This window comes from Cetorhinus maximus, unplaced genomic scaffold (genome assembly GCF_964194155.1).
Source record: "Cetorhinus maximus unplaced genomic scaffold, sCetMax3.hap1.1 HAP1_SCAFFOLD_481, whole genome shotgun sequence".
Lineage (NCBI taxonomy): Eukaryota > Metazoa > Chordata > Chondrichthyes > Lamniformes > Cetorhinidae > Cetorhinus > Cetorhinus maximus.
This window is the reverse complement of record NW_027596423.1, coordinates 208,237-235,299: the sequence shown is the minus strand read 5'-3', so window position 1 is coordinate 235,299 and position 27,063 is coordinate 208,237. Positions and strand designations below refer to the sequence as shown.

General features: G+C 45.4%; 1 protein-coding gene across 1 annotated transcript; it reads right to left on the bottom strand.

Moving 5' to 3' along the window:
* Nucleotides 1-5,690: 5,690 nt before the first annotated feature.
* LOC144673817 (interferon-inducible GTPase 5-like) lies at nt 5,691-24,641 on the bottom strand. The gene is made up of 2 exons (XM_078535468.1): nt 24,530-24,641; nt 5,691-6,903 (listed from the first exon to the last, which is right to left on the bottom strand). Exon 2 carries the CDS (start codon nt 6,894-6,896, stop codon nt 5,691-5,693), a length of 1,206 nt encoding a protein of 401 aa, XP_078391594.1. The 5' UTR covers nt 6,897-6,903; nt 24,530-24,641.
* Between the last annotated feature and the right edge of the window lie 2,422 nt (nt 24,642-27,063).

Genomic DNA, 27,063 nt, shown 5'->3' with positions numbered 1-27,063 from the left:
CCAGCTCAGTCAATAGCGGCGCTGTTGGAGATGAACATTGAAGTCCGCCACACAGAGATCATTCTGTGCCATTGCTACCTTCAGTGCCTCTCCCGAGTGGTGTCCAACATTGAGGAATACTGATTCATCCACTGCGGGGGGTGCAGTTTTTTGATAATCAGGCAGGAGGTTTCCATCCTTACCTTTGACCTTGATGTCATGAGACTTCATAGGGTCGGGAGTCAATGTGGAGGACTTCCACTTCCTCCTGACTGTTGCCACCAGGTCTGGTGGACCTGTCCTAGTGGGACAGGATTGACCCAGGGATGGTGATAGAGGAGTCAGGGACATTGGCTGTAAGTTATGATAGGTATGTTAAAGGGTGATTATTTCCTTATTAGCACCACTGATGGCAGGTATGGTGGGGGTTGGGGGTGGATTTAGTCAGACGAAGCTGACTTGATTGTACAAACTACCTCTTGGCTGGGAACATAAATTAAAAGTGTTCAGAGAAACCTGAACTCTAATATTCGACCCTTGAGATAAAAATTGTTGCACACAATGGGGAAGGCATTCTGTGCTCTTTAAGGGCCAACAATAACAAGGATAGGCTGCTCATGTTGTCAAATGGCACACAAGGTGTCAATTCTATTGCTGCACTACACAGTACCATGTTGCTAATGACAAATAAATATCCAGCATATTCTTCAAGATGAAAGGTTCAGCGTTTATTGCATCCATTACATGGTGTGTGGACATTACATGCCTGAGGCAATGACATACTGGTATTGTCACTGGACTAGTAATCCAGCGACCCAGGGTAATGCTCTGGGGACCCGGGTTTGAATCCCGCCACGGCAGATGGTGGAATTTGAATTCAATAAAAATTTGGAATTAAAAGTCTAATGATGACCATGAAACCATTGGAAAAACTCTTCTGGTTTTCATTAATGTCCTTTAGGGAAGGAAATCTGCCATCCTGAGCTGGTCTGGTCTACATGTGACTCCAGACCCACAGCAATATGGTTGACTCTGAACTAGGGCAACTAGGGGTGGGTAATAAATGCTGGCCTGGCCAGCGACACCCACATCCCATGAACAAACAAAAAAAAACTTGGTTAGATTACAATCTGATATTAACAGGTAAATGTTAATTCATGCTGCAATAATTTTCATTTATTAGAGTGTATGTTACGATGCAGTTAGGGAAATTCAAAGAGAAATCCGAACACCCAATAATTAATCAGCAGGTCAATTTCAACAAAAAAAAACACAGAAACTTTATTGTACTTAAAGAATGAAGCAAAACCAGCACTCTTAACACCACGGCCGGGATTTCTCAGTCCTACCAATGGCAGGCATCGTCGGTGGGATGGGAAAATTTGGAGAGCTTTCCTGCCCTTACTGTGATGATACCCACTGCTGATGGGACAGTAAAATCCCACTGGATAGGTTATAATTATGTATGGATGTACGTTATACATTAGTTTTACTCCTTACCCCCACTGTCCCCTCCCCAGGCCTTTTCATTATAAGAGACATCAGTCTTAAAGTTATTATTTCTGTAGGGCCACCCATAAGCAAGCCACGGTTCTACGGTAATTACTTTAATTCTCCTCAGTTCCAGCTATTCTCAGAGGTAAAACTTTCATTCACCGTCTCTTAACTGTGGATGCCTCAGTCCCTTGTCACGTTTACTTTCTCAATATCTCCAAGCTAATCTGCTGCATGCTTTCTTTTACCACCAGATTCAATGAGAACCACTATAGATTGTTCCACTAACTGCAAGCTAGAAAAAGCCTGCATGTTTCTGTTCCTTCACAAAATCAAAACTGTGATTAAGCCTCAGCCGCATTCCACATGGTGAATGATGAAATTAGCATTTTTACTATATTTACTTTGGCTACCTTCTCTCATTCAGCAAACACCCAGATAAATTGAAACCAGGGAATTTTCCTAAGTTCCACCCATCTCCATGATGATCTGGTAAGCTCTGAGATGTCCTCAAAACCAACCTTTTTGTTAAGTATCCCTCATGTAAAATTCCTTCTTTGATCTGAAGAAAGGAATGGATTTTACAACACTTTAGGGTTTACCAAATGCTTTTAAACCAATTTTAGCCCTAATTCCCAAAACCAAAACATCTCTCTAAACTACCCACACTACAAGGATTGCAGACATCATGTCTCCATTGGTAGGCCCACGGCTAGGTCATTGTTTGTTTAATTTCTCCACCTGCTGTTTTATGAATCTTCCCAGTTTACTCTGACCTTTTAAGTCAAAATGACCCAACGTTTTGATAAACCCATCCTAGTAGGGGGTATCCCTACGCATTCACAGGCATTTTGTACCTTTCAATAAACATGACCCATTCTTTGAACTGTAATAAAGTCAGGCTTGTCAGTTGCATTTACATCAGATGTTTACCAGTTTTAAATTAGGTTTTTCCCCAGTTCCATGCAGTTAAACTTTCTTTCTTAAAATTAAGTTATATTCTAAAACATAAAATTATTAGCTAAGTATTCTTGACATGTAGATAAAATGACCCACAGTACAATTATTAATTAGTAAGAATTGATACATATGGATAATGCTAATTAATTTAACAGAATCACAGTAAAGCAGAGTATAGAGTAAAATTACAATATTTCACATTAATAATCACAAACAGTTCTTCATATCACTGCTCACCTTCTCCTGCTGCTTCTGAAATAATGGGTGGGATTTAGTGCCCCCCCTGCAGGCAGTGGAGAGGCTGGGAAGTGAAGGCGGGTGCGGTTGATGGGGCAGGACTTGTGGGGTGAAGATCCTGCCACCTTCCCTCCTCTCCCTGATCAAGTTGTGGGTGGGAAGGTTTCAGGCCGGTCTTTCTGTCCAGAGGCCAGTTGAGGCCCCTGTCGGGTTTGCCTGCGGCCTAGTAGGGGGTATCACCCATTCACAGGCATTCTGTACCTCATCAAGGGACTCAACGTTGGGAAGGAGAGTGAGGCTGAAAGTCACCTCCCTGCTCTCACTGCTGCCTCCCTCCTTTGCAGGTGACTCCGTTCCGGCCACCTCCCCATCTCACCCACATTCACATCTATCTGGGGATGCTGTGCCATCTTCAATTGCAGGCCCAAGTGTGGTACTGGCGATGGCCACTGCTCCCAGTGCTGCTACCAGTACTGGAGAGTTGCCTGGCTCTAATTTGGTCAGCAGTTCCTGGGGGAAGGATTTCCACCCAATTGGGGGCTTGATTGTGTGGGAGACCTGGAGCTATCTTGGTAAATGCCTGATTTCTTGGTAATTGTATTGGGTCTCCCAGAGAAAAACAACTTCGGGTTCCCACAGATCTCCAACAAGTAGGTGGAACCCATGTTGCCAGCATTAAATTCTGCCCATCATTTTCCCGCCCCTCTTCACCTCCACAGGAACCTCACATCACAGTTCTGTGTTGATGGTTTATGATGTCTAACATACAGCACATTCATCTTTACTGAACACCAAGGCAATGCTCCTGCTGGGCAGTCAATTGATTGCTTTGTGTCTGCAATTGATGACATCCTTGGGAAAGCTGGAAGCTGGTAATTCTATAGGACTCCTGTTGACTTTATTGATGCTGTTCCTGTTCACCACTGCTACTGACGTAGTTATTGATGGACATGATGTAAAACAGACAACATCCTCATCTTCACTGGAGACTGGGGCAATGCCCCTGCTGGATTCCCTATAGATAATGAAATAGTTATTAATGGATCTGACATGAAACAACATCTTCCTTAGAGACTGGGACAATTGTCCCGATGATTGATCCCAAGATCAGAAACTTTGAGAACCTGAAAAGCTTTCTCTATTTAGAGCCTGACACTTGCATTGTTCTGGTGCCATGTTGACCGGTCTCTATGGGTTTGGGCACAGGGATGAGTACCCAGAGCTGTGGTAAATATCCTCAGCCAGATTCAATTCTTGTGAACACGATTCACTGCTGTACAATCAAAGAATCTTGGATTTGGAAACAGAACATGAATTGAACAGCAACAATTTCAATGTACACATTGATGAAATATCAGACTCGTGTGGTTAATGTGTATTTCTGGGTTGTGGAGTGGCATCTGTTTTACACCATGTGCATGTTTGATGATGTCCCAAACCTCAGAGAACAGGCAGTTCAACCAAATTCCAGCTCTTTTTGCTGTGGCTGCTCTTGGCGGAGTTAGAACTGATGGATTGGCCGTCATCTGACACTGAGTTTCTCCCACTTCCCCAAATCAATGTGTTGACCACATAATCGGTGATATCGCCATTGGGTGTCTGGAAGGTGCTGGTTGCTTTTGTTAGTCTCCTTTCTGATGGTAATATCTTGCCTTGATGACTGCCCATGTGGTATACAGTAGAATGTCACAGTGTCTATGGCCAGTCAGATCCTCACGAGGCACCGGTCCTCTTTAAAGCTTTACTTTACATCTTGTGGCTGAATGTCAACACATTTCCCCTATTCTCATTCCCAGAATGATTCCTTTTCATGCTACTCTTGCTATGAATCAAACATCACAGATAAGGGAATGGACACATGGGAACTGAATCTGTCACGATGATTGAAGTACACAGACATTTCTGGCTACAAGCACAATGGGCTGAATGTCCACATACTGTGCTGTATGATTCTATAATTCTAGGAACAGGACGTTTAATGAATGAAATGGTCTGGGTAACATCTAAGTGTGTGAAATTGTGTGGGATCTTTTATAATTCTCATCCTTTGATTTCTCTTCTCTTGTCACACCCTTCCAAATCCAGGACCACTAGCAACTAGAAGAACAAGGGCTGCATATAGATGGGGAAACCACCACCTGGAAGTTCCCCTCCAAGCCACCCACCATCCTGATTTGAAAATATATTGCTGTTTCTTCACTGTCGCTGGGTCACAATCATGGAACTCCCTCTCTAACAGCACTGTGGTTACATCTACACCACATAGACTGCAGCGGTTCAAGAAGGCAGCTCACCACCACCTTCTCAAGGGCATTTAGGGATGGGCAATAAATGCTGGTCCAGCCAGTGAAGCCCACATCCTGTGAATTAAAAAAAACACGCACATCGTTTAACCAAATAAGACACAGGGACAACACCAGCAGCTACCTATATTTATATAGCGCCTCAATGCAATTAAACATCCCAAGGTACTTCACTGGAGCATTATAAAACAAAATGTGACACTGTGTCATCTAAGGAGATATTAGGCTAGATGATCAAAAGCTTCAGCCAAGAGGCAGGTTTTAAGGAGTCTCTCAGGGAGGAAACGAGATAGAGAGGTGCAGAGTTTTAGGGAGGGTATTGCAGAGCTTGGGGCCCAGGCAACTGAAGGCACAGCCACCAATAGTGATTAAAATGGGGGTGCCAAGAGTGTAGATATCTTGGAGGTTGTGTTGATGGAGAGGATTATAGGAATAAAGAGGGGTGAGGCCTTGGGGGATTCGAAAACAAGGATGAGAATTTTAAAATCAATAAATGGCTTGATTGGGAGCCAATGTAGGTCAGCGACCATAGAGGTGACAGGGGAACGGGACTTACTACAAGTTAAGACAGGGGCAGCAGAGAGGGCACCATCAAAACCCTTCCCTAAAATGGATGAAGAATATTGCCAGGAATGAAATCAGCAAAAAGAGAATGCTGTAGAATAAAATTCCTGTCGGGTCGGATCCCTTTAATACATCAGCTGCAGCACTGACTGTCTAGATTGATGTTTGTTGTAGATCAAATGCAGCCTTCACCACTCTCTGTGCATTCTCCGTAAGATCATTCAGTACATCAATCAGCAGTTTGTAGGTCATAAGAAATGATGATCCTGCTCCAAAGATGGATCCAATGACTGGGATGATGTCAAGAGCGAGCTCAAGAGCTGATATGGCAACAGCAGCGACACCCCAATTTAATCTGTTTATTATAGCAGGAGTAATTTCACCCATTAGGAGAGGTTTCACCACTGCTTTCAGATCTTCCACAGGTTTCCCTGCCATATTGGCCAGTCTTTGAAGAGAGGCATCATCCAGACCCAGACATTCACGGAAATGTATTATTCCACCAATCAGTATCCCAGTGTCACAACAAAGGGAGAATCCAGGAATTGGCACTGCTCCCAGTGCCCCGGAAAGTGCTGCCAACATCCAGACTCGTTTCTTTAGCTCTTCTTTTTTCTTCTGTACAGTTTCCAAATTTAGGTTTGGAAGGGCCAGTATGTACACACTTTTCTTAATATTCGGGAGACCATTTTCAAGAGCTTTATTTAGCAGATTAAAATCATACTGGCTTGGAAAAAAGCTTGATATCAGGAACACACTGGGTGATGAGATTCCCGCCTCTTCCAGCTTCCTGACACAATAACTCCTGATCTTTTCCAGTTCTTCTTCTTCATCAAACTTCCCACTTTGCTTTCTATTTGGATGGAAGGCATTATCAATTTTAGATCGAATGAAGTAGAAATTCTTCCCCAGTCGTTTCACCTCTTTAGCGAGTCTTACATCATTTTCTGTGACTCGATCGGCTAGGATAATGATAAAGAAATCATATGTTTTAAATTCCATTTTCTTCAGGTATTTACCTGCTGGGAATTTTGCTGTTCCAATTCCTGGCAGGTCCCAGAAATAAACATTAGGCAGGTTGGGATGTTTGTATCCAGTTGACTCCATTGTACCTTCTGTGGAACTACTTACAGCTGCTCCCTCATCACCGCTCCGGAGTCCTCTCATCGCATTGATGAAGGTGGATTTCCCTGTGCCTGCTTCTCCCGTCACTGCAATGTTAAGCTCTGTATTGTCCAGCTCTTTTAACTTCTTCTGTAACAATTGTGTAACTGCCTCCAGCCCACCCTTTTTAAAATCAGACTTCAGTTTGTTGAGCTCTTCCTGACTGTAGAATGAGGGGTTTGAAGACTGAGCCATCTGATCTCTGAAATAAAACATTTAATTGATGTTTTACACCAGACTAAAACAATACGTATTTATGCAGCATATTGTCAAATACTCAGAGTATTCCCACACACTTCACATTGAATTAATTACTGGTGAGGAGCAATCACTGTTGTTATGTAGCTGACCATAACAGCTAATTTATGCACAGCAAGACCCCACAACAAGAGCAATTAGGTAAATAACCATTTAATCTATTTTAATTACGGCTGGTTGAGGTAGGAACATTGGGTGGGACACCTGGAGAACTCCCCTGCTCTTCTTCCAATAGTGACATGGGATTGTTTCTGTCATGGGCTGTGGCCTGAGAAAGCAAATGGGGCCAGAGTCGAAAGCCTCATTTGAAAGAGGCACTTCCTCAAGTCTTGTTCCCCTGATCACCCGACTAGCCGCCAACCCCCAATCCACGACCACCCCACTACCAAACCATTCCCTCGTGACCCGTCCTACCCACTTATATTACACACTTAACTTCTCTCCTGTCAAAGTGGCTGCGGCCTTTAAATTTAGCAGGATACAGCAGCCAGTGCCGTCTAGAAGGGGGCGAGGCTCCATTTGTTTTGACACTTTTGCCCTGCACTGAAAGCCTTCGGGAGCAGGTACAGTGCACGTTTCTCAGGAGGCCCGTGTTGGAAGTCTGGGCGAGAAATGTGCTGCTCCAAGGAACGAAGTGATAATCTGACAGTGACTGCCATTGTATGGAAGATTCAGCCCTTGTTGTTTCCATCTGCATCATTTACAATGCCGACTATATTTACACCATCATCAAACTTGGACATGTGGCTCCCAAGCAATCAGATAAGTCATTTTGGCCGGGTGGTTAATAGTGAGGTTGAGCGCCTTGGGCTACAGGAAGATATAGCCGGGATGGTCACATGGGCAGATAAGTGGCAGATGGAATTTAACCCTGTAAAGTGTGAGGTGATACACTTTGGAAGGAGTAATTTGACAAGGAAGTATTCAATGAACGGCATGACACAAGGAAGTTCCGAGGAACAAAGGGACCTTGGCGTGTGTGTCCATAGATCCTTGAAGGCGGAGGGCCATGTTAGTGGGGTGGTGAAAAAGGCATATGGGACACTTGCCTTTATCAATCGAGGCATAGATTATAAAAGTAGGGAAGTCATGTTGGACTTGCATAGAACCTTGGTGAGGCCACAGCTGGAGTACTGTGTGCAGTTCTGGTCGCCACATTATAGGAAGGATGTGATTGCGCTGGAGGGGGTGCAGAGGAGATTCACCAGGATATTGCCTGGGATTAAACATTTAAGATATGAAGAGAGGTTGGATAGACTTGGGTTGTTTTCGTTGAAGCAGAGAAGACTGAGGGGCGACCTAATCGAGGTGTACAAAGTTATGAGGGGCATGGACAGGATGGATAGGGAGATAAAAACAAAAAACTACTGCGAATGCTGGAAATCCAAAACAAAAACAGAATTACCTGGAAAAACTCAGCAGGTCTGGCAGCATCGGTGGAGAAGAAAAGAGTCGACGTTTCGGGTCCACATGACCCTTCAACAGAACTGAAGTATCGTTAGGAGAGGGGTGAAATAGGGAGATAGGGAGACGCTGTTCCCCTTAGTTGAAGGGTCAGTCACGAGGGGACATAAGTCCAAGGTGAGGGGCAGGAGGTTTAGGGGGAATATGAGGAGAACCTTTTTACCCAGAGGGTGGTGATGGTCTGGAATGCACTGCCTGGGAGGGTGGTGGAGGCGGGTTGCCTCACATCCTTTAAAAAGTACCTGTATGAGCACTTGGCATGTCATAACATTCAAGGCTATGGGCCAAGTGCTGGTAAATGGGATTAGGTAGGTAGGTCAGGTGTTTCTCACATGTCGGTGCAGACTCGATGGGCCGAAAGGCCTCTACTGCACTTTGTGATTCTGTGATTCTGTGATTAATAAATGTGATGAATAATCCACCCAAAACACAGATCCTTGTGAGACACCACTAGTTACCTCCTGCTAATTAGGGCGCCGTTATCATTACTTTCAGTTTGAGAAAGCATTGCACTTTTGGAGGTGCTGTCTTTTGGATGAGATGTTAAACCAAGGTCCCATCTCCCTGTTTGGGTGGATGTAAAATATCCAGGGCATTGTTTCGAAGAAGAGAAGCTGGAGTGGGGGTGGGACGTGGTTGTACTCAGTGTCCTGGCCAATATTTAACCTTCCATTAACATGGCGAAAAACAGATTAACTGGTCATTATCACATTGCTATTTGTGGGTGTTTGCTGAGAGCCATTTAACTGCGATTTTTCCTTCATTACAACATTGTCTTTACAGCCATTGTCATTGGCTGTAAAGAATTATGAGATGTCTGGTGATGGTGAAAAATACACAGCTTTTGTTCTCCTTCCTTCTGTCTCCTGACATACAGTCTCCAACCAGGTCAATAATTTGCCTTCAATTCCATAGGCTTCAACTTCAGCCGACAGTCTCTTCTGAGGAACTTTATGAAAAAACCTCCTGCAAGTCCAGATAAGTTACATGCTAGACATTTAACTGTCGTGCATTTTAATCACCTCTTCAAAAATTACCATCATGTTTGTCAGGCATGGCGTGCCCTTCACATGTCCATGCTGGCTCCCTTTGATCTGTTGGAAATTTTCAAGGGGCCGGATTTTATGCTCCCCCGGGTTTGAAGGCAGGCATAGAAGACAACTCTCGGCCTGCTCACCACCCACCAGCCTGTCCCTGACCTGTCTCAAACTTTATGTGTGGGTGGGGTGGCGGTGCTGGAGGTGTCGGACAGCCTTTGAACCTATTGAGACTGACCAATTAATGGCCACTTAAGAGCTTCATCCTGCCCTGTCACTATTTTACCCATAGCCAGGGAGGCCCATGCCAAGCGTGTGGCCTAACAGTTTTAGCTGCACGGGCTGCTGTCGGGCAAGGGCGTCCAGACCCCCTTCAGGGGTCCTCTGTGCCCTTCAGAGGCAATCCCCCCAAGATCATGTCTGGCCTTCAACACACCCCCCAGACCTCCCAAAGCCATCACCCCACCCCCACCCCCTTCACCCCATCACCAGGGCCTGGACCCCAGGCTTACTTGGTGTCCAGGCTTCATAGGCTCCCCTTCTTCGGACCACCTGTTCCAGTAATGGCCATTGCTCAAACATGGCGTTTCTGAGACTACAGAGTTGCCAGCTATCCAATTTGCCAGCAGCTCTCTAAAGCTGGATTTCCTCCCAACATAGTGGCAGATGTTTTGCCTTAAACTGCTCCCAGGGTTGTAAAGCTGCAGGCTGCCAGCAGCATCAGTGTGGACTCCCCCCTCAACCTTTTAGCTGGGAGTAGGGGGGGTGAAGGTCTGGGGTGGGGACGGGGACTTTGGCATCTCATTAAATCCAGCTCAAGGTGTTCAGTCACTCTATTCTTCATTATAGACTGTAATAATCTCCTGAACACAGGTGTTAGGCTAATGGGTCTACCATTCACTCGTTTCCTTCCCTCACCCTGTTTAAATATCATAGTAAGATGCCCAATCTTCCATTTAAAAGAAGTTTCTGAATTAAGACAACTTTGGAAGGTTATAGGTTGAGCATCTTCAATGTTCTCACTTACTCCCTCCAAAACATCACTCCCTTACTATCTTGTTACCCTTTGCTGCTCTGTATCTTTCTTAATTGTCAGGATCTGTTCTTTTTTTCTATGCTCTTTCTTGTCATTTAAATTGTCTCTTTACCTTTTTACGTGCCTTTTGGCAAATAGAGCATTTTCCCCTGAGGGGTATAATCTGGCTTTGCATCAGGTTAAATTCTATTTTGAACATCTCCCATTGATCTTCTATTGTTTTATCCATTAACAGATCTGCCCAGTTCACTGTGTCTCATCCTCTTGAAGTCAGTCTTATCTAAATCTACAATCATAGTCGCTGTTTCACATTTCTCCCTCCTAAACATCACATTGAACTTGATGCTATCATGATAGTTTTTCGATAAATATACAAGCAGATTAGACTGTTAATTAAATTTGACTTATTACTAACTTTAAAATATCATGCCCCTTATTGTTTTCTGGACATAATGCTGCAGAAAACCAAATACACACACCAGAAATTCACTACATATCTGTCTATATTCATCCATGGGATATGGGCATCACTGGCTAGGCCAGCATTTATTGCCCATCCATAATTGTCCTTGTTCAGATGGCGTTAAAAGTCAAGCACATTGCTGTGGGTCTGGAGTCACATGTAGGCCGGATCAGGTAAAGATGGCAGATTTCCTTCTCTACAGGACATTGGTCATTAGTGAACCAGGTGGGTTTTTACAGCAATCGACAATGGTTTCATGGTCATCGTCAGGCTTTTAATTCGAGATTTCTATTGAATTCAAATTCCACCATCTGCTGTGGTTTCAAACTTGGGTCCCCAAAGCATTACCCTGGTTCTCTGGATTACCAGTCCAGTGGCAATGCCACTACACCACCACCTCCCTCCATCATGAGCTACTTTGCTTATCTTAATCCATATGAAGGTTAAATCCCCCTATTAAATCCAAACTACCTTTACTGCTGTATGCTTGTCTAATCCTTGAATTTATAGAAACACCACTTCACAAAGGTAGCGAAGGCCTGTGCACATCTCCCACTTCAGCTGTAAATATTTTTCTCTTTCTCTATGTCATCTGGGCTCTTTGTATTCTGTACATTATGGTCACAACAACTCAGTTCTGAACCTGCCCTTCATTATGAGGTGTGACCAAAATCTTGAGCAAACTTTCCAGATCCTTCTCTTCCTCTTTTATTGGTTGAAGTGTCACGAGTTTACATTCCAGCTCAGTAAGCTGGAGGTGTTGACCTGAAATCTGAGAATCAGATGATGCAGCACATCAAGGAGGAGAGTTACCTTCTCACTTTGATCCAGGAGGCAGGCACACCCCTTAGGTAAAGTAGTGGCATGGATTTTGTTGTAAAAACTCTTCTGGTTCATTACGTCCTTTAGGGAATGAAATCTGCCATCCTTAGCTGGTCTGGCCTACATGTGACTCCAAACCCACATAATGAGGTTGATTCCCAATTGTCCTCTGAAATGGCCTAGCAACCCATTCATTTCTCCAAGCTGCTACAGAAGAGTTGAAAAGGAATAAAAGTATAAGCCCACTCGGCATCGACCTAGACGCCGGAAATGACAACAGCAAACCCAGCCCTGTCGATCCTGCAAAGTCTTCCTTACAAACATCTGGGAGCATGTGCCAAAATTAGGAGATCTGTCTCACAACAAGCAACTGCCTGACATAGTCATATTCACCAAATCACATCTTACAGATAATGTCCCCGACACCATCATCATCATCCTTGGGTATGTCCTGTCCCAATGACAGGACAGACCTACCAGAGGTGGTAGCACAGGGTTCACAGCCAGAAGCGGAATGGCCCTGGAATTCCTCAATATTGACTCTGGATCACATGATGTCTGATGGTATTAGGTCAAACATGTGCAAGGAAACCTCCTGCTGATTACCATATGCTGTCCTCCCTCAGCTGATGAATCATTACTCCCCAATATTGAACTCCACTCAGGAGAAGCAGTGAGGGAAGCAAGGGCACAAATTGTTCTCCAGGTGGAGTACTTCAAGGCCCATCACCAAAACCAGCTGGTAGCACCAGTACTGACCGAGCTGGTTGAGTCCTGAGGGACATAATTGCTAGATTGGATCTATGGCAGCTAGTGAGAGAGCCAACAAGAAGGAAAAAGATGCTTGACCTCGTCTTCACTAATCTACCTGTCACAGATGCATCAGTCCAAGGCAGTATTGGTAAGAGTAATTATTCACAGTCCATTTTCCTATTCTTTCACAGGACGTGGCCATTGTTGGCTAGGCCAGCATTTGTTGCCCATCCCTAATTACCCTTGAGAAAGTGGTGGTGAGCTGCCTTCTTGAACCGCTACAATCCATGTGGTGTAGGTACACCCGCAGTGCTGTTAGGGAGGGAGTTCCAGAATTTTCACCCAATGACTGTGAAGGAATGGCAATATATTTCCAAATCAGGATGGTGAGTGACTTAGAGAGGAACTTCCAGGTGGCAGTGTTTGCAAATATCTGCTGCCCTTGTCCTTCTAGATGGTAGAGGTTGCAGGTTTGGAAGGTGCTGTCGAAGGTGAGTTGCTGCAGTGCATATGGTACACACTGCTGCCACTGTGCGTCGGTCATAGAGGGAGTGGATGTTGGAAATGGTGGATGCAGTGCCAATCAAACGGGCTGCTTTGCCCTGGATGGTGTCAAACTTCTCGAGTGTTGTGGGAGCGGCGCTCATCCAGGCAAGTGGGGAGTATTACATCACACTCCTGACCTGTCCTTTGTAGAGACAAAGGCCTAACTTTACATTGAGAGTGCCCTCCATCATGTTGTACAGCACTGATATCATGCTAACGGGGCACACAAGATCATTGACAGCTGATAATAGATTCTTGAGCTTTGTACCCTGAATGAACTCTGCATCAACAACACTTTATCTCAGGGCAAACATCACTACAATCTATCATGGCATCATCCAAGATCTGGCTCTGGACACCAACTTGATTTGATTATCACCTGAAGACATGGTCTGGCCAGCATTCTCCTTACCCACACCTACCACAGTGCTGATTGTGGCACTGACTCTGGGCATTAGCAGAGTGAAGGTACAACCGCAATAATTTCACAGCTCCAAACACATCCACCCTAGTACAAGTAATGATGCCAAATTCCAGCACTGTGCATTGGTGCTCCAGTGATTGCTGCCCATACACTGGTCTTGATGAAGCTTGGAAGTCGCTGAGTTCAATCATTTGTGACACAGCAGCAACAATGTTTGGTAAAGTTGAAACCTGCAGCAAAGGCTGGTTTGAGACCTAATCAGCTGAGGTGTCATCTGTCATTGAAGGAAAAAGCAAAGCCTATCTGATGCACAACATAAAACAGAGAGCGGGAGGGAGGAGGACCCAGAGACAGACAGCAGCACCTAAAAGAGCGGGAGAGAGGAGGATCCAGAGACAGACAGCAGCACCTAAAAGAGCGGGAGAGAGGAGGACCCGGAGACAGACAGCAGCACCTAAAAGAGCGGGAGAGAGGAGGACCCGGAGACAGACAGCAGCAGCTAAAAGAGCAGGAGAGAGGAGGACCCGGAGACAGACAGCAGCAGCTAAAAGAGCAGGAGAGAGGAGGACCCGGAGACAGACAGCAGCACCTAAAAGAGCTATCCAGTCCAGCCCAATCTGTGGCTTAGATTGGCTGGTGAGTATTTCCTATTTATCCTGTGCTCTACGGGCTGTTCCCAGGGACACACACCGAGACAAACATCAACTGCAGCTGGAGGATCATCAACTCGGTGAAAGACGCTCTTTGGTCTGCCCGAAACTTGTTGGTCTTCCAGCGTAAAGAGTTGTCCCCAACCGAGTGTTGCAGACTGGCACATTCCAAGGTCCAGGACTACGTGCTGAGGGATGCACTAAAGCTTGGGGCAGCTACCGCAAAGGCGCAATGGGGAATGGGGAAGGGTCGCTGCCTAAGACCTTTCTGCCACAGAGCCCCTCGGGCTGTACAGCTCAAAATGAATGTCTGCAAATGATTGTAATATTCATTGTTTGTACTGATGCACCTTGTGATACATGTTGTAAAAGTTGAACCTGATTGTACTTTTGTGATGGTGTTTTTGAAATGGTTTGGAATGTTGTTGAAGATATTTTATGAATAAAGTATATTTTTGCAAAAAAAAAGGCTGGTGAGTATTGCCTATTTATCTTAACAAGGGGGCTTCAATCTGGCTAAGTGGAACATTTATTGAAATAATAAGAATATAAGCATAGGTAGGACTAGAGACATTGATTGACATTTAATCAGTAAAATAATTAATTAAGCATTATAAAGATGGCAGGTTAAGCGATGTGTGGCAGTGGCAGAATCTGGGAGCTTGTAGATACCAGTGTGATCCAACATGAATGGATCTGTGGTGAGTATCTACGGCTGGAAGAGCTTTGGCTCCGGGTCATTGAGCTGGAAGCCGAGCTGCAGGCACTGCGATGCATCAGGGAGGGGAAGAGTTACCTGGACACTTTATTCCAGGAGGCAGTCTGACCCATTAGGAAATGATTTGGTCCATGGTCAGGAACAGGAGGGTGTGACAGTGAGTGAGGCAGGTTTGAGGATTGAGAAGTTGAAATTGGAGGAGCCTCAGCCTTTGCAACAGATTCGAGGTTAGTGCAGCCTGTATGGATGAGAGTGGGGTCTGCAGAGAGGATGAGCAAACTGACCATGCCACTCTGGTACATGAAGCCATTTAAGTGGGGGGGGGGGGTGGTGGGGGTTTAATTGCAATGTAGTGGTAGTGGGGGGCAGTATAGTCAGGGGGATTGACACAGTTCTCTGCACCAGAGAGTGAGAGTCAAGGTGGCTGTGTTGCCTGCCAGCTGTCAGGTTTTGGGGCATCATCTCTGGGCTGGAGAGGAAATTGCAGTGGCAGGGGCAGGATCCAGTTGTCATGGTCCACATTGGTTACCAATGACATAGCTAGGATTAGGAAAGAGGTTCTATTTAGAGAGTATTAGAAGCTAGAGCTAAATTAAAAAGCAGAATCTCAAAGGTAATAATTTCTGGATGGGCCACAGTGCCTCATGGATGCCCAGTCTTGAGTTGCTAGATCTGTTCGAAATCTATCCCATTTAGCACAGTGGTCATGCCACACAACACGATGGAGGGCATCCTCAATGTGGACGGGACTTCGTCTCCACAATGACTGTGCGGTGGCCACTCCTGCCGATACTGTCATGGACAGATACATCTGCGGCAGGCAGGGTGGTGGGGATGAGGTCAAGTATGTTTTTCCGTCTTGTTTGTTCCCTCACCACCTGCCGCAGACCCAGTCTAGCAGCGATGTCCTTTAGGAGTCAGCCAGCAGTGGTGCTACTGAGATAAAAACAAAAAACTACTGCGGATGCTGGAAATCCAAAACAAAAGCTGAAGGGTCATGAGGACTCGAAACGTCAACTCTTTTCTTCTCCACCGATGCTGCCAGACCTGCTGAGTTTTTCCAGGTAATTCTGTTTTTGTTGTGGTGCTACTGAGCCACTCTTGGTGATGGACATTGAAGTTGCCCAACCAGAATACATTCTGCACCCTTGCACCCTCAGTGCTTCCTCCAAGTGGTAGTGGTGTTCAACATGGAGGAGCACTGATTCATCAGCTGAGGAAGGGTGATACATGGTAATCAGCAGGAGATTTCCTTGCCCATGTTTGACCTGATACTTCATGGGGACCAGAGTCAATGTTGAGGACTCCCAGGGCAACTACCTCCTGACTGTATAGCACTGGGACAGGACTTACCCAGGATTGGTGGTGGTGCTGTCTGGGATATTGTCTGTAAGGTATGTTTCCATGAGTATGAATATGTCAGGCTGTTGCTTGACTAGCCTGTGAGAAAGCTCTCCCAATTTTGGCACTAGCCCTCAGACATTTGTAAGAAGGACCTTGCTGGGACAACAGGGCTGAGTTTGTCATTGTTGTTCCTGGTGCCTAGGTTGATGCTGGGTCCAGTTCTGTTCCGTTCAGGCTTATTAGTGGATTGATACAACTAAGTTCTTGCTAGGCCATTTCAGAGGGCAGTCAAGAGTCAAGCACATTGCTGTGGTTCTGGAGTCATATGTAGGCCAGCAGGTTTCCTTCCCTAAGGGAACATTAGTGAACCAGATGGGTTTATAACAACATTGGTCATCATTAGGCTTTTTATCCCAGATTTTTATTGAATTCAAATTTCACCCTCTGCCGTGGCGGGATTTGAACCTGGGTCCCCAGAGCATTACCCTGGGTCTCTGGATTACAATCCAGTGACAATACCACTATGCCAATACCGCCCCCTAAAATTGGTGAACATGCCTCTGTCTCTCAGGTAATGATGTACTACACAGTTGTTAATGGCAGCCAATGATGTGCCAGGATTTTCAGCAAATCCAGGCCTTCTGTCTCATTCGTGTCCAAATGAATCTGACCCCAGTTAATTGCTGAGTTTTTCCAGCACTTTCTGCTTTTAAACATAACTAAGCCTGACAGTCTGTCCTCAGCCTCCTCCACTGTTCCAGTGACGCTCAATGGAAGCTCGAGGAACATCACTTCATCCTCAATTAGACACTGTAGAACCTTCTGGACACTATACTGAGTTCAATAATTTCAGAGTGTAATCTCTACCCTTGTTTTTTGTTTTATTTTCTTTACTTTTGGTCTTAAGCTTGTCTTGTGTTTGCTTTTGTTCGGTATTCTGCCATTCACACCTTGTCTGGTCTCACTTTCTGGTTCTTTACTTGTCCCATTGACACTCTCTTTAGCTATTCCCACCAACTGTTTGGCTATTTAATATCTCCTGTCCTGCACCCTCTCACAGGCATGCTCTTTGTTTATTTTTCACCTTCCACCAGTTCATCTCCTTAAAAGCTATTGTATTTCTAACTTTTCCCAGTGCTGATGAAAGTCATGACCAGAAAAGTTAATTCTGTATTAACTTCTTATTACGAACAGGTTTCAGGTAGAAATGATAAACTTAATTTACAGAGAACTCTTTAGATGCTACATGCTGGGACCATGACTAGAGAGCTCAGGAGGCCCACCTGCCGAATAGCCTGCACTTAGGATTCATTGGTCAGTGGTTTCACTATGTCATGTGATACTTGAGTGACAGCAGGAGAGGCTGTACCTAACAATAAGTACATCCCTCTCCCTTTAGTACTACACAGCAGGACCCTGAAAGCAGGTCCTCCAGGTCTCAGCCCTCCAGAGGATACCCGTCAAGGTCATCACAGACACAGTCAGCAGGCTGCCTCCACCTCTGCTGTGGATTTCAGGGGAGCACAAAGATGCAGCCGCAGGGTTAGAAAGGTCAAAAAGATGTAACTCTTTTGAGTCCAACCAAGTAAACTAAATTAACAAAATCAGGGACAAAGTAAAAGGCAGCCCCTTAAAGGGAAAAATGCAAAACCAAAGATCAAATTGAAAGGAAACTTACAAACATTAAACCAAAATGTGATGAAAGGGGGTCAATAAAACACCCCAGTTCCTGCGGTGCCCACCAAGCACGGAAGGTCTCAAGGGTGCTGGCAGACGTCGCGTGCTCCCACTCCAGGGACACCTGGCCGTGAACATAGCCATGGAAGAGGGACAGACAGTCGGGTCAGACGGCCCCATCGATCACCTGCTGTCTGGACCTGTTAATGGCCAACTTGGCCAGGCCCAGGAGTAGGTTCATAAGGAGCTCCTCCTCCTTCCCCCCACTCCGCACCGGGTGCCCATAGATCAGGAGCGTGGGGCTGAAGTGCAAAAAACACAATGATTTTTTAAAATATTTTTTAAATAACTGAAAAGGGGGTGCAGCCTGCAATAATTAACATAGACAGGGTCCACGGGCTCCACAAGGCCGCAAAAGACGCAGGAATCTTGGGAGTCAGTGAACCAACACAACTTATGGTTGCATGGGGCTGCTGCATGCAACACCCTCCACCCCAAGTGGGAGGACACCCAGGTCTCGTTGCACATTCCCCTCTCTCAATTTATAGCAATTCAGATAATAATCTGCCTTCCTGTTTTTGCTACCAAAGTGGATAACCTCACATTTATCCACATTATACTGCATCTGCCATGCATTTGCCCACTCACTCAGCTTGTCCAAATCACACTGAAGCATCTCTGCACCCTCCTCACAGCTCACCCTCCCACCCAGTTTTGTGTCATCTGCAAACTTGGAGATATTACATTTAGTTCCCTCATCTAATTCATTAATAAAAATTGTGAATAGCTGGGGACCCAGCACCGATCCCTGCATTACCCCACTAGTCACTGCCTGCAACTTGTAAAAAGACCCGTTTATTCCTATTCTTTGTTTCCTGTCTGCCAACCAGTTTGCTATCCATCTCAATACACTACCCCCAATCCCATGCGCTTTAATTTTACGCGCCAATCTCTTATATGGGACTTTAGTCAAAAGCCTTCTGAAAGTCCAAATAAACCACATCTACTGGCTCCCCTCATCAACTCTACTGGTTACTTCCTCGAAAAATTCCAGTAGATTTGTCAAGCATGATTTCTCTTTCGTAAATCCATGCTGACTCTGTCCGATTCTGCCACTGTTTTCCAAGTGCTCAGCTATTAAATTTTTTATAATGGACTCTTGAATTTTCTCCATGACCGACATCAGGCTGACTGGTCTATAATTCCCTTTTTTCGCTCTACCGCCCTTTTTAAATAATGGGTTTACGTAGCTACCCTCCAATCTGTAGGAATTGTTCCAGCGTCTATAGAATCTTGGAAGATGACCAACAATGTATCCACTATTTCTCGGGCCACTTCCTTAAGTACTCTGGGATGTAGATTATCAGGCCCTGGGGATTTATCGGCCTTCAATCCCATCAATTTCCCCAGTGCCATTTCCCTACTAATGCTGATTTCTTTCCGTTCCTCCCTCTCACTAAACCCTGTGTTCCCCAACATTTCTGGCATGTTATTTGTGTCCTCCTTTGTGAAGTCACAACCAAAGTATGTATTTAGCTGGTCAGCCATTTCTTTGCTCCCCATTATAAATTCCCCTGTTTCAGACTGCAAGGGACCTACATTTCTCTTCACCAATCTTTTTCTCTTCACATACCTATAGAAACTTTTACAGTCAGTTTTTATGTTCCCCGTAAGCTTACTCTCGTACTCTATTTCCTCCTTTGCAAACTTCTAACCTGCTCCCATTCCACATGTCTGTTGTTTTTTCTGGCCAATTTGTATGCCTCTTCCTTGTATCTAATACTATCTCTAATTTCCCTTGTAAGCCATGGTTTGGTCACCTTTCTTGTTTTACTCTTGCGCCAGACAGCAGTAGCAATTGTTGCAGTTCACCCATGCACTCTTTGAACGTTTGCCACTGCCTATCTGCCGTCATCCCTTTAAGTAACGTTTCCCAATCCATCATAGCCAACTTGCACCCCATACCATCGTAATTTCCTTTAATACGATTCAGGACCTAAGTCTCAGGGTCAATTATGTCACTCTCCATCTTGGTGAAGAATTCTATCATATTATGGTCGCTCATCCCCAAGGGGCCTCATACAACTAGATTGTCAACTATTCCTTTCTCGTTACACAATACCCAGTCTAGGATGGCCTGTTCCCTAGTTGGCTCCTCAATGTATTAGTCCAGAAAACCATCCCATATACACTTCAGGAATTCCTCCTCTACGCATTGTTACTAATTTGATTTGCCCAATTTATATGCAGATGAAAGTCACCCATTATTTCAAATGTTCCTTTATTGCATGTATCTCTTATATGCCTAGCCCAGTTCAGTTTCTGGTCATTGGTAAAGCTCCAGGATGTTGATAGTGGGGGATTCAGTGATGGTAATGCCATTGAACATCAAGGGGTGATGTTTGGATTCTCTCTTGTTGGAGATGGTCATTGCCTGACACTTGTTTGGCATGAATGTGACTTGCCACTTGTCAGCCCAAGCCTGGATATTGTTCAGGTCTTGCTGCATTTGGACATGGACTGTTTCAGTATCTGAGGAGTCGCGAATGGTGTTGAACATTGTGAAATCATCAGTGAACATCCCTTCTTCTAACTTTATGATGGAAGGAAGGTCATTGATGAAGCAGCTGAAGATGGTTGGGCCGAGGACACTACCCTGAGGAACTCCTGCAGTGATGTCCTGGAGCTGAGATGATTGACCTCCAAAAACCACAACCACCTTCCTTTGTGCTAGGTATGACTTCAACCAGCTCAGAGATTTCCCCCTGATTCCAATTGACTCCAATTTTGCAAGGGCTCCTTGATGCCAAATCAGTCAAATGCTGCCTTGATGTCAAGGGCAGTCACTCTCACCTCACTTCGGGAGTTCAGCTCTTTTGTCCATATTTGAACCAAGGCTGTAATGAGGTCAGGAGCTGAGTGGCCCTGGCAGAACCCAAACTGGGCACCAATCAGCAGATTATTGCTAAGCAAGTGCCGCAGGTCGGTGAGGATGAGATCAGGTATGTTTTTCCTTCCTGTTGGTTCCCTCACCACCTGCCACAGACCCAGTCTAGCAGCTATGTCATTGAGGACTCGGCCAGCAGTGGTGCTACCGAGCCACTCTTGGTGATGGACATTGAAGTCCCCCACCCAGAGTAAGTGGTGTTCAACATGGAGGAGCACTGATTCATCAGCTGAGGGAGAGCAGTACATAGTAATCAGCAGGAGGTTTCCTTGCCCATGTTTGACCTGATGCCACAAGGCTTCATGCGGTCCAGAGTCAATGCTGAGGACTCCCAGGGCAACTCGCTCCCCACTGTGCCTCCACCTCTGGTGGGTATGTCCTGTCTCACTGGCACAGATGGTAATGATGGAGTCTGGGACGTTATCTGTAAGGCATGATTCTGTGAGGATGTCACGCTGTTACTTGACTAGTCTGTGAGACAGCTCTCCCATTTTTGGCACTACCCCCCAGGTGTTAGTGAGGAGGACTTTGCAGTGTCGACAGGGCTGCAATTGCTGTTGTAATTTCCGGTGCCTAGGTTGATCCATCCAGTTTCATTCCTTTTTTTTGTGCTTTTATAGCATTTTGTTACAACTGAGTGGCTTGCTCGGCCACTTCAGAGGGCATTTAAGAGTCCACAACATTGCTGTGGGAGTCACATGTAGGCTAGGTAAGGAGAACAAATTTCCTTCCGTAAAGGGCATTCATGAATCAAATGGGCGTTTACAACAATGGTTTCATGGTCATCACTGGACTTTCAATTCCAGGTTTTTATTGAATTCACCTGCTGTGGTGGGATTTGAACCTGGGTCCCCAGAGCATTAGCCTGGGTCTCTGAATTACTAGTCCAGCGACAATACCACTACACCATCGCCTCCCGTGTCTCCTAAGAACCTCTCTTGGTTAAGTCTGAAGGCCTCTTCACACACGCTGGAGAGTGCTGACCACCACTTGGATGGTCAGTGTGTAGTGGGCTTCATGGCTGTCCAAAACCCCACCTACCTCCGCCCCACTCCACCTGACCGATTGGCAGCAGCTTTGCCCACTGGACTGCATGCTGTGCTCTCAGCTCAGGCACAGGCATTCTCTAACCCGCACTGCATGGCTGCCCACAGAGGGATACTGTGGTCTTAATAAAGATATTGCAAGGGGCTGTGAGCACCTCCACCAGTGACCGCACCATGGCCACCTTTCGGGAGGGATTGTACAACTTGCCCAGTTGGCCTATTGCTGTGCTGCCCCCTAAAACGCACATTAATTTGCAGCCTGCGCCCAAGGGGTGAATAGTCCTGGAATATTTGGTGGCACTTATATGCTTTTGCATTGCTTGAGTGGACAGAAAAGCTTCAGAGGCCCGGCTCCAAGCGTGTCAATGGAGCTGCAGCTGAACGGTCTCAGCTGTGCAAGGATGCTCACTTTTGACAAGCATTTCCAAATGTGCGGCCGCTTCCCTCACCCTCCACCCCACTCCATCGCCCACCCACCACTCCCCAGCATGCGCTTGTGTACTTCCTCCAGTCTGTGCTAACTTGCAACCACCACCACCCCACCCCCATCACTGGCCCCACCTGCACTGGAGCCCTTGCCCCAGCATCACACTGAAAACCAGCCAGGAAAATGCAACTTGCCTGTCCCTGTCCACCTCCCCCCCTCCCCAATCCCCCACACGGATGATTCCGCTGAGCAGGTTTTATAATGAGGTACTAACGTATTGAAATTAGGTTCCCAAAGCGCAGCGGAGGGAAAAATGGCCCGCCACTGATGGATGGAGCAGACATTCGCAAACTAGTTTCATGACGGTGTATAACCGATTTTTGGCTTTCTCGCCGTATTGTCTCAGCTCCGCTCACCATGACGCCCGATGTCAATGGGTCTGGACGATTCCATCCATACTGTTCAACATTAGATGTGATTCTGCAATGGACAGCACTTGCTAAACAATCCTGATTACGCTTTGAATTACACTGCCAACAAATTTAAGATTATCAGCTGAGGTCGATGTGTGGCTCACTTATGCGTGCTAGAAGCTACATATATTCAAACACAGGGTTCTGCACTTTGTAGATAAAGGGAAGATGTCCACACATTGTACCTTTTTCAACTAAACAAAAGCTTGGGGAACAGCCATTCCCTGATTCATTCCCCATGACAACGTCTTGGCCAATCAAATTGGACCTGCCTGGTTTGAATTTTTTTTTAAAGTTTGGCAGTTGTTAGGGGGAAAACAGTAAGAATTTATTGTAAGGGAGTTACTTAGAATCTCTAGGCAGCTGGTGCCAACAAGTACATTAACAGTTAAAAGATTACCAGATGAACCTTGTACACCCTCAAGGCCTGCAATCACCAGCAAGGTCCTGGGAGCCAGACTGGACATAAGGGAATGAAAATAAGATAGATTAGGTGTCCTGGGGGTCAGACTGGAGACTTAGGTTGGAAAACAAATAAGATTGAGCGTGCTTTTCGACAGATAAGGAAAGGACAGATGGTCCCAGCTTTGGTAGGAGGGAAGGTCCCTGCCTGCGTGAAAAGAGGGGTGTACAATGTGCATACCTGATACCAGAGATATCTATTTAATGTAAACCTATATGGTGACAAGATTGGAATTTGAGCAATGTTTATGTACGTGACCAGTAATGTATAAAAATGCTGAACACTTGTCATTTAGCAGAGTGCTATCTCAAGCTGCCTTGAGATGGTTCTCTCCTTGCAATTGCTCAAATACATGATCGTGACCTGTACCTGAGCCTCCTGTAGTTCATTCGTCAAAGATACCACAACACAGTTAACTGTTCCCTGGTGCATTCTTCCTGGCAACGCCTCTACCTATCAACATCCACTTGCCAACCACTCAATACCCTCTTCTCATGCACTATAAATTGTTGCTCCCTTTACAATTCCCCTGATTCTGTCCTGATGAGTGCAAATATTTAGATGAGCACTTGAAACGCCAAAGCATACAGGGCTACGGGCCCAGTGCTGGAAACGGGATTAGAACAGATAGGTGCTTGATGGCCGGTACAGACACAATAGGCCGAAGGGCCTGTTTCAGTGCTGTATAAATCTATGACTCTAAGACAAAAAGTTGCGACAGCATGTCTCTGTTTTCAACACAGGGTATTATGAAAATGCTAAATCTTTATTCAGAAAGATCAAACAGGAATTGTTCAATTAAAAGGGATTAATTGCTCATAATAATTAGACTGACAAGGAAGGAGAGAGAAAACAAAATGAGATTCACTTTTTTTGTTGCTGATTTTTTTTTGGTATTTTCTCTCACTGTATTACCATAATGCCACATTTACTGAGTGACATCTGTACACGTTGCTTCTTGTTCAGCACCACATCCTGCTCCGATAATAAACAAACCACAGCATCTTATCCAGAGTCATTTCCTACAGTTTGTTTCTTTTGTAAAAGTTTAATTTTCACTCACCTGCTTGTCAAACTCCGAATAAAACTCTTCACTTTTTGAAATGAGTGTTTTGAACACATCCAAAACTTGAAGAGGAAAAGGGAATTGAGACAATGAGAGAACTCACTCATAACAATCTTTAAAGTTGAGCTGTAATTTGTTTATATTGTGGAATATGATTCTCCATCATGATTTTAATAACTCCGCTCAGTTTGTTGTTTGATTCCTTGCTCCTTACCTGCACAGCTTCTTGAAGGAGGAGAGTTTATCAGTGAAGTTCTCACACTGTCAGCACCTTAATGCAGAGTGACTGGTCCTGCTGCTTCTCTCTCACTCACACCAGCGACAGTGATGAACTGTTCCAAGAACAGAACCTTTCATACTCAGTGGGGAAATTCCTGTACACTGTCCAATAAGAATCAAGCACCATGCAAACTCACTTGTTGCGAGGGAGATTAGATTTTTATAGGTTCTGATTCTCAGCGGTGTGTTTAGGGTTTATTTTCACCAGATACAGAACCGGTGAACCTCAAACATTCTGTACAGCCGTATAAAGGACTAGACTGAGAAACTGTACCCCAAGTATATTCACCTGAGAAACACACCTCAATGTTGTGTGGTGTATTTTATTTCTATTAGAATCAAAGAATGATACAGCACAGAAAGAGGTCATTCAGCCCAGTGTGCCTGTGCTGGTTCTACCACTCAGTCATCCTTCACTCAGCTCCTTATCTCTCATTTTCCTTCTTTCTCAGCAGCTGGGTTCCCAGGGAATTCACCTTTGTAAATAATACCCTCTGCAAACACACACACACCATCTTCACTCAAAACCACAGTGGTAACTCGCTTTGTGAAAGAACAAGGGATAATCATTCAAGATACTTCATTTAAAGGGACAGACAGATTCCATTGCGCTGACATATTTCATCACCACTTTCTACATACATTCACACAGAGGAAAATATCCATGTCAATCGCATACCCTTAATGTTCTCCCTCCGTCATAAGTGAAAGCTGCCCTTCAACTAGTGACAGTGAAATATAACCTGGGAGAAACAGCAGTGCTGAAAACCTGAAGTGTAGATAAAGAGGAGACAGAGAGGAGAATCTGTGAGAGGAGGAGGTAGGTGGTAAAGTGACAGAATTCAAAAATACTGTTCCTTTGGGAATAAGGCTCCACCTGCAAGAACATAAAGGAAACAGCAGTTGTGGCAGTTGATTATCAATGATTCACAAATATCTTAGTAATTGGCCCCAGTTTGGAAACTGAAAGAGAAATTTGAGAGATAAAAGACTTGATATTGGGAAAAAATCTGGTCCCAGTGAGAAAGATTGCCAAAGTGAAGACATACGTGCTTCTCATAGCAGTAAAAGAGAAATTCCAGAGGATAAGTTGGGTTTGAGGAAACCAATGTCTTATTTTTGTCATTAAAAAAAGACCTGGAGGCTGAATATTGGAAGTAGAAAAACACGACTGCAGCATTTGCACAGTTGTACAGTGTCCCTCCAGGAACTACTGCCCTACTGGATAAAAATTATCACAAGCAGATAGTTGCTCCCATGTTTACTGATAAAGCAAATCAGGATGCAAGAAATAAAAGGCGTTTTCTGTTTTGAAGGAAAAGGCCCAGATTTGTGCCACGACAGGGAGCCTCTCCTTCACAGTGAAAATGGTGAAAACCCCCCAAAATTTCTAAGCCCCACTCCCTAATATAGCATGTCCTATTTTCACGAGAAGGGACTTAAGTCGGGCCAGGGTTCATGCATGCGCGGTTTACAGTGGCAGCTGGCCATTTAAATTATCAGCTTCCTTCACTGAAGTGGGTTGATGGTAGTCAAGGAGTGTGAAATCCAACTTGTGCAGATTAGATCAGGTAAGAGCTGGTGTGAACTCGGTGGATTAGCTTGGATAGGCAGTATCGTCCCATTCCCACCTCATTGGTTATGCATTCCCGGGAAATACACCGGGTCGCTGGCGGAGAGGCCACTGGTTCACCCACCCTGCCGTCACCTCAGGCCTTCAGTAAAGCGAGCGCCATATTAAAATGCTGCCCCTGCACAGAGTGAACACTTTTCAAAGGATAGGAAGCTGCTGGGAACTGATGGCTGCCAAAGGGAGGAAACATGCGGCCACCAGATTTAGCGATGCATCCCTCGAGCGCCCACTGGATGCAGTACAGGCCGCCATGATGTCCTCTACCCCTGTTCTGGGCGAAGACCAGCAAGCAAGGTCACCAATCCAGCATGGGAAGTGGTGGCAGCGATGGCCAGCGCCAACACCCTGCAAAAGAGGACAGCCATTCAGAAGCTCTGCCCGACATCATCCGGCGTCATTTTATGTGTCCCGCCCCCCAATTGCCAACCTAAAGATCCTTGCCATTGAAAATAGAGCCATCCAGCTGGCCGGCGACGATCTGAACTGGTCCTCTGCTGACGGTGAGGTTGGCAGTGCTCAAACAAATGAGGATCCAACTGTGCAACATCCATCAGACAACCATGCTGCAAGTCGCTTCCCCTGTTCCGCAGTCCCCTGCAAAGCACTAATTATCTCTCCTTGCTTCTGCAGGCACATTTGGAAAGCAGCCGAGAGGGTCCACAACCCACGTCTTCAACTCAAGGCCCAAAGAAACCGCAGAAAAAACACCTGATGACACCCTCATTGAAGACCCGTCACAGCGCTAACCCACAACCTCTGCCAGCGCAGTGACCCACACCTCAGCAGGACCTAGCTTTAGGGTAGCCTCAGAGTCGCAACCTGGTGAGCACATCACA

Excerpts from the sequence above, each read along its gene's own strand:
- LOC144673817 (XM_078535468.1), bottom strand. The coding sequence starts at position 6,896 with ATGGCTCAGTCTTCAAACCCCTCATTCTACAGTCAGGAAGAGCTCAAC.